This window comes from Babylonia areolata, chromosome 10 (genome assembly GCF_041734735.1).
Source record: "Babylonia areolata isolate BAREFJ2019XMU chromosome 10, ASM4173473v1, whole genome shotgun sequence".
Taxonomy (NCBI): domain Eukaryota; kingdom Metazoa; phylum Mollusca; class Gastropoda; order Neogastropoda; family Buccinidae; genus Babylonia; species Babylonia areolata.
In genome coordinates this window covers 37,801,762-37,814,845 of record NC_134885.1, presented here as the reverse complement: position 1 = coordinate 37,814,845, position 13,084 = coordinate 37,801,762, and the positions used below count along the sequence as shown (strand labels likewise).

The 13,084-nt window shown below is 44.6% G+C and overlaps 2 protein-coding genes across 2 annotated transcripts in view; both read left to right on the top strand.

The window, feature by feature from the left end:
- The window catches only part of LOC143286350 (uncharacterized), a 373,862-nt gene extending 369,770 nt beyond the window's left edge, over positions 1 to 4,092 (top strand). Inside the window, exon 6 of the mRNA XM_076593891.1 lies at positions 3,969 to 4,092. Coding sequence (XP_076450006.1) covers positions 3,969 to 4,092 — 124 coding nt within the window. The remainder of the gene's footprint in view (positions 1 to 3,968) is intronic.
- A 27-nt stretch (positions 4,093 to 4,119) lies between these two features.
- Positions 4,120 to 13,084, top strand: part of LOC143286348 (uncharacterized) — a 19,182-nt gene continuing 10,217 nt past the window's right edge. The window contains exon 1 of the mRNA XM_076593890.1: positions 4,120 to 4,500. Within this exon, the coding sequence (XP_076450005.1) occupies positions 4,484 to 4,500 (17 nt within the window). The 5' untranslated portion in view covers positions 4,120 to 4,483. The remainder of the gene's footprint in view (positions 4,501 to 13,084) is intronic.

The following is a 13,084-nucleotide window of genomic DNA, read 5'->3' as shown; positions in this document are numbered from 1 at the left end:
TGCCAGCACTCAGTCAACACTGAGAGCCGGCCGCTATCCGTCGAGAGACGGGTTGCCAGGAGGCCACCCGCCACGGACCACTGCCGGAGACCCCGCACTGCTGCAGACGGCCGGGCTTGAAAAGACTGTTACTGTAAGCCCTACTAGGTGGCGTACGGTAGGGTTGCCTGTTCTGATTCAACAGTAGTGTACGGGTGAGTTTAATGACCGTGACCAATTGGCATCAAGTTTCGCCCTCAAGTTCAAGTTGTTCGTCAGTGGCGGTGGTCTGTTCCGTGAAGGGTGGTGTAGTCGAGGCCACGGACGTATATCATGTATATGTATGCATATATATATATATATATATATATATATATATATATATATATATATATATTCATTTATTTTTATTTATATAATATACGTCTGTGGGTCGAGGATGATTCAGCATACGGGCAGATCATTGTATAAGCTATAATTATTACATCTAGGGTAGGTATGCGGGTAATTGCGAACGATCCAGTCGAAGCGACCAGCTGAACGTTTGTACTGTAAAGATGATATGTCGTGCTATTACAGTCACATCAAACGTAGTTCTTTTGTTTTTGAAGGCTTTCTCCGACTGGTTGCACCAGGTCAAGTTCGTCTGCTCACTCTTTTCAACGTTTTCTCGACGTTTGAAACAGCAAGGGTGCCTGAGGGTGCGAACGGGCAAGTGTAGTTGCGAACGATGGCTTTGGGTACATGTAGACAATTAAAACAGAAGCAGGTCTTTAACTCATTAGACATAACATGTTATTGGAACATCCCACTAACCTGTTGTATTGTTGGTATTGATCACACATGCACACAAACACACAAACAGACGTTAGTTAAACACACACACCGCGCATCGCACACAGACTCTTTTGAGAGTGCTCAGTAACTGTACAGCATCGTTCGCAAATAGACTCAAGTCAAAATATCCTATGGTGTAATTGCAAACGACACTATTTTGCAGATTCCTGTTAAAACTGACGTTCTGACGTCACTGCCAATATGCTTTCTTGAACTTCTCCTGGCACTGGTAATACCGGCGCATTCAACATATCCGATCAAATAAAACCATTTCAAACTGTGTCAAAGTCCTACAACATGCTTCCCTTGATTTTAGGATTTTGAGAGTACGTGTATGATCTTGGTATGCAGTGGCGCGCGAAGAGAAGAGCGAGAAACAGCCAGAAATAGCTGATGTTCAGTGACTGGTTCTTTGAAATGGATATTCATTACGGTATTAGGAAAAGGTTGAAGCAGACGTTAAATTGTTAAATGCAACCGTTCAGAACGCTTCGAAGTGGGGCGGTATACGAATCGTTCGCAATCGCACGCTGTTCGCAAGTTACCCATACCTACCGTACCGAGCCCTCATTGGAGAAAAGACGGCAAGTAGCAAGACTCTGTATGCTGTTCAAAGTGCACCAAGGCCTTGTTCACTGTCCCAGTCTGAAAGAAAAACATGTCCCTCTACCTGACCGTAGACGACGTGGCCATGACAGACAGTTCCAATTGATCACATCAAGGACCCAGTATAGAGCTGCTTCTTTTCTGCCTAGAACTGTCAAAAACTGGAACAGTCTCCAACAAGGAACAGCTGAGGCCACAACACTTGACACATTTGTGTCAAGGGCCTCCAAAACCTCAGACTAGACTGACTCCCCCCCCCCCCCACACACACACCCTCCACTGCCCCGCAAAGTCCCCCCCACCCCACCCTCTTCACCCTCATCACCCATCATCACCCTGCTGCCCTAACCCACCATCCCTCTCCTACCTTCTTCACCCACCCTCCTCCTCCTCCTCCTACCTCACCCCCCCCCCCCGCCCCCCACCCCCCAGCCCCCCACCATCATGATCATCACGACTTAAAACTGAACTGTGTCCAGTACCCAGATTTATCTGCTACGAACCCCCCAGTTATAGGTGCCAGAATAATCAAGTCTGATTGTGGACCCTCAACACTGAAGAAGAAGATGAAGAAGAAGAGCCCTCCTCCATTGACGACTGACGAGCAATGACGTCACAATATTAGGAGTGTCAAAGCGGTTATCTCCCTTCCCAGGCGTGAGGTCCATCGAGCTCAATACAGCTCAGTAATGAGGTCTCGCTTTATCATGGAGCCAGGCTGAGCCGGTGACCCACCCATGCAATCCTGCCGGAGGTTTACGGAAGATGGTGGAGACCGCGGCCACCTTGACGATCCTCAGACACTCACTCAGGCAGACAATCGTAAGATACACGCCACTAGTAGTAGTAGTAGTAGTAGTAGTAGTAGTAATGATGATGATAATGATAATAACAGTAATGATAATAATAATAATAATAATAAAAACTTACATAACATATTTTTCTATGGCCGGCGCGGCGACTTTCCAGCACCGATGCTGCTCAAAGCGCCTTATATCATCCAGTTGACTACAGTAAACATGCCTTAAAAAACATATCAACCGCTCTCTGACGATCGGTGGAAAACATCCAGTGTCAGTGTTCATATGAATCAAAAAGCACATTTCAGAGATAAGTCAGTTTATAAAAGCTATTAAGTAAATAAGGCTTGGATTAAAACAAAATGCATTTCATTGAACACACAGAGAGAGAGAGACAGACAGACAGACAGAGACAGAGACAGAGAGAATGAAGATGACTGATTTGTGCCTCACAGGATCAAGTCTGGCCGCCGGCATGTTCAGTTTGATTAATAACGGCTCTCATGCTGGTGAAGATTTGACTGTACGCGAGTTTTTTTTATTTCTCCATCCCAGACACTTACCGCTTTGTAATCTGCGTTCAGCATCTCCAAAGTTAACTTCATGGTTGTTTAAGTTTTTTAAACCCCACCCCTACCCCACACGCGCGAGCACGCTTGCGCAAAAAGCTATAGAAGCGCGTGCGCGCGCGCGCACACACACACACACACACACAGAAAGACAGAGAGAGAGCGGTGAGCAATTGATAGGCCAACAAAATCATTATCAGTTGTAAAATAGGCCCACATAATCACTATCAGTCGTGAACACCATGAAGGCGCCTTTGGCTCTTCAACAGCAATGCAGTTAACGTTCCCATAAAGAACGCCGTCAGCTTTGTCCAAATCGCACAACCGGCTGTGATCCGCCGCGCCGTTTTCCGACAGCTTACCACCTCCCAACCTCCACAACTCTCTCTCTCTCTCCGTCGGCGCACAGCACGCCACACAACGGCCCTTCTCACACCTGAGGGCCGCGGCAATTGACAAGTCAATTACCCACCCGGGGGCACCAAAACACGATAAGAAACAAACGAGATTAGTTGATCGGAAAGCGGGGCCCGTCGTTTCAAGTCTCAGTTGCCCCCGCTTTCCCTCCGCGCGACCCGCGCTGTGCCGTTATTAGGATCGGTGGCAAAGCTGTTGTGGCGCCGAGTTCACACCCCCGTCTCCGCCTTGGTCCCTCCCCGAGGCGAGGAAAGAGGATCATTTTCACATGGCTGGCGGAGCGGCACTTCGCCATGTCAGCACACACAGCAGACGATGTATGGCATGAGGCGCCCCCTTGCGGACACTTTTTAAGATAAAGCCTGGCAGAAATAATCGATAAACGCGCTCTAAGTTTGATGTTTCTTTAGTACAAGAAAAACTTTCAAATCCAATAAAAAGTCTCAGAGAAGTTTTGTACTCCACGTAACGAGATAGCGGGCCTTTTTTAAAAAATATGGATCATAAAGATTATGATATTATCGGGTGTTATTCCATCTTCGACTCATAAACAAATATGGCGGAAGTACGGAGGCATTTCCAACTCGGGTCCCGTTGATTTGACCCCAAGTGTAGGTGTCAAACGATGGTGAGTTACTTTTGTTTCCCTTGTATGCCATGCATGTTGCTTGCTGTGTGAAGTCCGCTTAGCGAGGGGTGTTGTCGAAAGAAAGACAAGCGCATGTGACAGGGAAAAACCACAAGTGGTCTTCCGTGACAGATCGGGATCAACCCCTCGGCGCTACTTGTCCCCGGGCACTCCCGTTTCGCCTGCCGTGCGCAGTCAGCGCGAACGATCCTCGCCCACTGATAAATTCCGCGTGATTGACGGTTCATGGCGCTGAAACTAAACACGACTTGGGCTGGCTTTCGGGAAGAGGACAGACAAGCGATAGTTAGGGGGTACTTGAGAGGGGTCTTGCCCCCTAAAGGGTCAAAGATGGATCAGGGAGAGTAAAGAAAAAAAGAATCGATCCTAATTACCAGGCCTTCGGCTCGCCGTCAAGCTACCCGCTGGGCTTCGTTACACACTTTTTACGGAAGGCGGATGGTGGGGCATTGTGGAGGCCTCACGGGCGTGCAGCGCAGCGCTGTGTGGTTTTAGAGCGCTGTCGGAAATGACTGCCGCTGGCGGGTTTAGCGCTGTTGTCGACTGGGCGGTGTTGTTAGCGGCATGTAGCGCGGAGGGACCTCTTAGATTGCCGCGCTGCTGACATTCTCTGCAAGCAATCCAAAATGCCCGTCTGTGAGAGGTAGGCCATTTTGTTTTCCTGTTTCCTGTCGTTGACGAGAGGGTTGGGTGTGTGTGAAGGATTTAGGGATCGTGTCTAATCTTTCATGTGCTTGACCCCACCCCCCACACCCCCTCTTCCCCAATTGCTCAGCAGGGTACAGTCCGGGGTGGGATGGGCCTCGTGTGTTGCCAGCATGGAGCAAGCGTGCAGTGAGCGTAATTGAATGGGGGGCTATGGCCAGCCACTCGAAAGTTGTCAATTAAATGGCCTTGTCCATGTGCGTCTGTTGTTGCTCCTCAGGCGTTTGAAAAGGTTACGGTTTTCAAGTTGTGGCACAGCTGACGGCAAATGGGTCAGACTGGGTTATAACTGCCATCAGAAAGCTTTTTCATGGAGTTCCTTCAACTTTTAAGTTTACAGACGTGGGTTTTAAAGTTGTGATTCATCGGTTTTTTGAAACCCCGTCAATATTGTATGGAAAATAGATTATTGATTAATTCCAACCTTTGCCCCATCAGAAGCCAATACAAGTATACCAAATAAGAAAGTTTTTGAGCGATAGCTTGAAAAAGGATCTGTATAATACTATAAACTAGGGTTATTTATGAAGCTAAAAATGATACAAGGTGGATAGCTGAAATGCAAAGAACTCTTTACTCAGTCTTTGCTAAAATCTTACAGGCAGTTTGCAAAAATGCCCAATGGCTGAATTCAGTTATTTTACTATGACAACTGATGTCAAAAACAAGCAGCACAATGGAGCAGATGAAAAGGACTTTGCCGCATTTTGCCAGTCCCTCAGGTGGCCTGTTAATATTTTTGGCAGATGACTTGACTGTTCTGGTGCATCAAATTATTGGACAGGGAATAACCATAATATTTGTTGTTGTTTTTTTTTTAAATTTTAAACTGTTTTAGACTTTAACAGAATGTACTGAGGTCATTTTTTCATGCACGGCATGGCATGAGGGTTTTCTCTTCACGTGCTTACTAAGCGTGAAAACTAGCCTCAGGAGTTAAGACCGATGACCAGCTGCATAACTTTCTTTGAACTGACGTTATAGGCTTTTTTTTTTTTGCTTTTTTTTTTAAGAATAAAAGCATTCTTTGTGAAGACTGATGGCATGAAAACTTGACATTGAGGTTTTTTTGGGGTTTGTTTATTTTTAATGATAATAATAATGATAATAATAATCCTTTATATATATAATATATATATATATGGATTCATACTCAGCTCTGCACAGGTTGGCAGCTTCTTGTGCAAAGGACTGTAGTGTGAAGCACTTGCAATTAGTTTGGTCTCTGACTAAAGACAAAAGTGTTTGTTCTCTGACCAAAGATGAACTGTGTAATTTTATTGGTGAATATATATATATATATGTATGTACATATATATATATATATATTTACATATACACACACACACACCATACATCATTTCATGCTACTGTCACTACAACCTTTCCCTGCCCAAACCACTCTGCCCATTCCTCTGCCCAAAGTGTACAAAGTGTAACCGGTAATAGTGAGACCTCGGACCTCCTATCTCTCTCTACATATCTCATTTCAGTTTCAACTTTCATATGGCCAACCCAGCCCACATAGCTTTAAGTATTTGTCATCACAGAGCCAAGTGCCAGTGGAACAGTTGGTGGCCTCGTGATCATGCTGCTTGACCAGGAAGCGGGTGTTCACCGGTTTGAGTCCAGTGTTTACAAACCGGGAATTTTTACTCCCCCTCCCCTCCCCCTCCATCCCCCAGCCCCTCAGCATCAGACCATGAGTGGTGGTCTGGGTGTTCGTTATTCGGATGAGACGATAAAACAAGGTCCCGTGCTCACCATGCACCTAGCACACATGAAAGAACCCATGGCAACAAAAGTGTTGTGCCTTCCCCTTCTGGGGGAACAGAAGCAGAAATTGACTGCAGCATTTCATTTGTCATTGATAAGAAATATCAAACAGCATGCTGGTGATTTTCAACAATGCTTTCAAACAGCATGCTGGTGATTTTCAACAATGCTTTCAAACAGCCTGCTGATGATTTTCAACAATGCTTTCAAACAGCATACTGGTGATTTTCAACAATGCTTTCAAACAGCATGCTGATGATTTTCAGTAATGCTTTCAAACAGCATGTTGATGATTTTCAGTAATGCTTTCAAACAGCATGCTGATGATTTTCAACAATGCTTTCAAACAGCATGCTGATAATTCTCAATAAAGCTTTATCATTTTTTACCTTCAGGTCGTTGGTTAGCATAAAATTTTGTGAAGGGACATTACCACATAGTTCTGTTTTCCCATCAGTGAGTTTCATTGTCTGTACTTGATTTTTTTTTTTAAACTTAAAGATATATATATGTCCCAACATTACTAAAAGTTTCTTCTGTAAACTTGTGATTGAAATCAATGTAATGATATCACACTGGAATAAGTGAAAGAGAAATCAAGTCCGAGGGGAAAGGCTGTACTTTTTGTATCATCATCAGTATGTGTCTTAACTCTCTCCATACGGCGAAAGAGACGACGTTAACAGCGTTTCATCCCAGTTACCATCATCAAAATATTACAAGTGGAACGCTCTTATACTGAAGAGGTGAATGTTAACAAAGAATACCACAGTTCTGACAACGGAAGCTAAAGGTTGGGTCTTTCAGACACCCACTGGACATCCGAGGGGTCTGTGTAGAGGAGAAGAGAGGACTGGCCGTACTGAGTGAGTTAAGTTCACAATGTGCTGTTTCATGTCACCTAACATTGACATGTTTATCAAACTGAGTTACTGTAGTTGCAGCACATTGATTTTCCTTGAGGATTCTTAGCACCAAGAGAGAACATTTATATTGGGACCTTTGAAACTTTGGTGATTAGAATCCCATTTAATTACATATACTTAACCGTGGTTCAATCAGTTTGTGGAAATCTGCAAGTATTGTCACTTGACGGTTGTAGATAGAGACTACTTATAGAGGTCTGTGCATGTGTTCTTCTTCTTCTTCTGCGTTTGTGGGCTGCAACTCCCACGTTCACTCGTATGCACATGAGTGGGATTTTATGTGTATGACCGTTTTTACCCCGCCATGTAGGCAGCCATACTCCGTGTGCATGTGTTCAAGTTAATGATTAGTTCCGTCGTATAGATTCTGTTCTTTCTTTCAGCTTGATTCAGTTTTCAACAGGTTGTTTGTTATAAGATTAACTTTAAGTATTTTAGTCTGACATTCATATGTATTTGTACTGGGATTCAAACATGCAAACATGTTTTCAAGAAGTGTGTGTGTGCACAAATCACTTCAACACAGACTATCGTTGGCATCAGTCGTTCAGATTCAGTTTGTCTTGCTCTTGCATATGTGTGCACACACCTGTGTGTGTATGCAGGTGTGCACACATATATGTATGTATACAGTCACTGACAAATGTTTTCTTGTTGGTGGCATCAGAGTCACACTTACTTTGTTCAGTGATGCAAAATTAGATCATTGAAGAAGAAAAAATTATTTGAACACACACACACACACGCACACACACATGCACAAATCGCACACTTTATGTTATAACATATTTCATAGTTGCCTTCTTAAGGTTTCTACTCCCCTCCTCTTAGTGCTCAGTTATAATTTAAGCAGTTACACACTCGATGAGATTTCTAACCACTGCTGAGAAGAGAATACTGGATCTTGGCTCTCCAATGTTGAACTGAAGAGTGACTGCTTTCAGTGACATCACTGGAGTTTTTCTCTGCTGCCTGGCATTACCATTGAGTCAGACTAGAGGGAGGGAGCCTGATAAAAAGTCTTCTCACCAAGATGGAAAACTGGGCTTTCGTGTGCTCTGTTGCTGTTGCACATTGCATCCTAGGTTAGTCAAAACCCTTACCGCTCCTTCCAGAGCCCACCCTCTGGGACAATGAAACCTTCACAATATCAAAACCCAAACCCTTAGGGGCGGCATGCCAGTGGGGTTGTGAAACTGAACTCCAGAGTTGCCCCCTCCCACTGCAGACTCACAGAAATTGTCCAGATTTCATCTGCTTCCCACCACATGTGAGCGCTCGCACGCATGCACGCACGCACACACACACACACACACACACACACACACACACAGAGAACACAGAGAGAGAGAGAACAAACACAGAGAGAGAGACCAAACGTGCGTGCGCGCACACACACACACACACACACACACACACATTTATATTTATATCACCGTGTGTTGTTAGGGAAATTGGAGTATTTTGCCTTAAAATTCACTTTGACTGACCCAGGCACAGGTTATGCAGATGTTAAGTTACAACTTAATACAAGTGTGTTACATAGACTCCAGACCCTTCGTCTTTTTTTTATTATCTTTTAACCACATAGTAAACTGTGTGACACATGCATACTTTTTATAACAATATGCTTTTTCTTCCCCCTATCCCCCAACACTGCCCCCATTATTTATGTGTAAATTGTATATGTAAGGATCACCCTTCTCATTTCTGTTGTTCCCTCTCACAGGTGGAGAGAACAAGTGGCAACACAGCTACAGTATACATAACATTTTGTGTGTGTGTGTGTGTGTGTGTGTGTGTGTGCTGGTTGTCAGAGGGGAGGTGTGACAGGTGTGTGCGTTGATGACTGGGTGTTGCTGTGTGCGCTTGTCATTGCTGTGTAATTTAGAGTTTGGGAGTCTGTTGTAAATTTGGTGGTATTTTGTCGTCATACTTAGGCTTGTAAATTTATGCTTCGGATCCCTTCTCTCTCTCTCTCTCTCTCTCTCTCTCTCTCTCTCTCTCTCTCTCTCTCTCTCTGTGAGTATGTGTGTAGTGGTGCATGCTCTCGCTCTCTCTCTCTCTCTCTCTCTCTCTCTCTCTCTCTTTCTGTGCTCTCTCTCATTCTTTGTTTCTGTCTCTGTCTCTCTCACTCTCTCTGTCAGTATCCGTTTTTGCCCCCCACCCACCCCCTCTCTCTCTCTCTCTCTCTCTCTCTCTCTCTCTCTGAGTGTGCTCTTTCTCATTCTTTGTTTCTGTCTCTGTCTCTCTCACTCTCTCTGTCAGTATCCGTTTTTGTCCCCCACCCACCCACCCTCTCTCTCTCTCTCTCTCTCTCTCTCTCTCTCTCTCTCTCTCTCTCTCTCTCTCTCTGAGTGTGCTCTTTCTCATTCTTTGTTTCTGTCTCTGTCTCTCTCACGCTCTCTGTCAGTATCCGTTTTTGTCCCCCACCCACTCTCTCTCTCTCTCTCTCTCTCTCTCTCTCTCTCTCTCTCTCTGAGTGTGCTCTTTCTCATTCTTTGTTTCTGTCTCTGTCTCTCTCACGCTCTCTGTCAGTATCTGTTTTTGTCCCCCACCCACCCTCTCTCTCTCTCTCTCTCTCTCTCTCTCTCTCTCTCTCTCTGAGTGTGCTCTTTCTCATTCTTTGTTTCTGTCTCTGTCTCTCTCACTCTCTCTGTCAGTATCTGTTTTTGTCCCCCACCCACCCTCTCTCTCTCTCTCTCTCTCTCTCTCTCTCTCTCTCTCTCTGCCCCTTTCTCTCTCTTTCAGTTTCACCCTCCCTCTCTTTTTCACCCACTTGTTCTCTGTCTCTCCCCTGCTCTGATCATAGGATGATTATTGTACCATTTAAATACCTGGTCAAGATGAGGGGCATGTGGGGTCCTGTGGTACAAGTAAAGAAGTTCTATTAATTCAGATTGTTCCCCCAGCCACTGTTAGTTGAGTTTGGGTCTGGTCTGGGTCAAAAAGGGGGAAGGTCTGTGTGTGTGTGTGTGTGTGTGATTTTGATTTGTCCTGAGGGCTGGATATAAACAAACCAAAACAAAAAAAAAAGATTTGCTTATTTCACTTCCCTTATTGGACTAAGGAATATGGACTAAGGAATAAATTAATTCTTTCTATCAACTATGGTGTGCCTTTTGAATACCGCCTTATTTATTATCACCACCACACCACACCACCACCACCGCCACCACCCCAAAAAATGAAGAAAAAGACCATGGAAATGTACAACCCTAACCATGCATTCTTCCTCTGGTCTAATCTGTAGTGCATTTGTGAAAAATTCCTGTCCAAACTCAGAATGAACGACTTTCAAATTCACTCAAGAAATAAAGTTTCTTCTTCTTCCATGATAAAATTACCATTAGTCGTATGAATATTGTGTGAATGTAGGACGGTGTGTGTGTGTGTGTGTGTATTGAAATGCATGCTTCTTCCCCACATCCATCGTTACTTTCATGCCTCCTACCCCATCTTCCGCCATCCTTCCTTCCTTCCTTCCTTACTTCTCCACCTGTCTTTATGTCCCTTCATCCTCCCCACCCACAGCCAACCTACCCAACCCACCTTTCACTGTCTGTCGTTATTATCAGAGGCCGACAGTGTCTATCATCAGTATTATCGGAGACCTGGCTCGGCGTGGCAGGCCTTTGTTGCTCCCCCCAGACACCAGTGAACACTGTGTGCAGTCAGTCAGTCAGTCAACTGTCGCTATGGGAACCAGTGTTTGAGCATTCACGGTGACACTGGCCACTGCTGCCCGGCGATGGCTCTATCTCTCTGTTTCTCTCTCCGTCTCTGTCTCTCTCTCTCTGTCTCTGTCTCTCTTGGCTTGCTTTCTTTCTGTTCGTCCACCCCACTCCCAGCGAGCAATACCACAGGCGCTTGCTGAAGAGAGATTATTAATCGTGGTGGTGACGAGTTGATTTTGAAAGGCTTGTTCTGATTAGGTTAGTTTGTCAGGCTGTGCTGTCTGATTGGGGGGTGGGGGTGGGTACAGGGGGTTGGGGGAGAGTGAAGGGTTAAGATAATTATATATTACATATAATGCCATTATGTGGGCATGTACACACAGGCACACACTTTTTGCATGAGCCGTTCTGAAAGCATGTTTACCATTCAAGACTTCTAGACATCAAGACTTTTCTTGTTTTTCGTTTTTATTTTATTGGTTTCAAATAAAATAATTTGGAATGCACAAGGGGTATTAAAATGACAATCATTCATCAGCCACTCCGTTTCTAAAAACAAAAATGACAAACAAAAAATAATGGCAGCTCGCACAAGCTCTCTTACTCATTCGTTTTATGAAGTGGAGCTTGTCTGTGAGGTTTCTCTTTCTGGCTTGTGCCAAGCTCTCCTTGAACATATTTAGTTTCATATACTGTACCATGCCAGACTGATGCAAACTAGGCCTGTCAGTTTGCTCTGTGGTGCAACTAATCATCATTGACAGAGGAAAGGGACCTTTTTTTTTTTTTTTTTTTTGCTGCCGCATCACCAGTGCTAACGCAGTGGCATTACCCACTCACACCACTCATCAGTCATATCCACCACCACCCCTCCACAACCACCCCTGCTGTGTGATACACAGCCACACCCAGGTTTTTGCTGTCGCTGTCGCAGTCCCAGTGCCAGCAGTCCGTAAAGAGCTGCCAATGTTGGGTGGGTCAGACATCAGCGGAGGAGACCCTGCACTGCTGTTGAGTCTCTCTCTCTCTCTCTCTCTCTCTCTCAGGACAACTACTGCTTTCCACAGCTGTGCTTATAAGGATCTATTCTGTAAACAAAGCCCACCAAGGCAAGTGCTACCAGTGACTCTTCGCTCGCGCGGATCTGCTTTATGAATTAAACATGTTTGTCCAGTTTGCATGCGCCTGTGTATATTATTGGCGACATCATCCATCCCTGAGACAAAGTTGGCCCATCTGGTAGTTAATGCATTGCCGGCAAATGCACTTGTCATGGGCATATTGACTGGTTCTGTCTTTGTGTGTGTGCGCGCGCGTGTGTGTGTGTGTGTGTGTGTGTCACCCGCAGAGAGAGAGAGAGAGCTCTCTCTGTGTCTTCTGCTTTGGAGGTCTCCGCCACACAACACAAGGGAATGGGGATAGGAAGGGGGGGGGTCAGAAAGGATGGGGGCTGGGGGGTGAAGGGAGTGGAGTAGCAAAAGAGAATGGCAGGAGGGAGGCAGGCAGCGTGATTGACTTCAGAGGAAAGAACAAACAAACAAAAAAGAAAGAAAAGGAGGGGGGCCGGGGAGGGGGGGGGGGGGGGGAGCTGAATCACTGCCACTTTCCTTCAATCTTTTTTCCAGTGGAGAAAGCAATCCCTTGAGGTTGGGAAGGGGGGGGGGGGGGGGGGGGGGCGTTTATAGTTGGTTGTTAGGAATACAGGGGGTGGCTGGTGATAGTGGGTTTGTCAAGGCAGTGAGATTGAGTTTGTTTATTTCAACATTTAATGATTTATGTTTGTTTGTTTGTTTGATTTTGAGGAAGGGGGGGGGGGGTCTTAGAAGAAGATTTGAAGATTTATAATGATATGTTTTAATTTCCACTTCTAGACACCCAAGAAGACGACCAAAATTAATCAAAAAGCGACATTTGGAGAAAATAATAATAACAATAAATTAAATATATAATGAAAAAAATCTTAATTAAAAAAAGTTTATATATATATATATGTTATATAATTATATATATATATATATATATATATATATATATATTGAACAGTGGTAAAAAGGCTTTTTTTTAAATTTCACCATCACTTGTTTTTTTCTTCTTCTTCTTCTTCTTCTTCTTTTTCTTCTTCTTCTTCTTTTTTTTTTTTTTT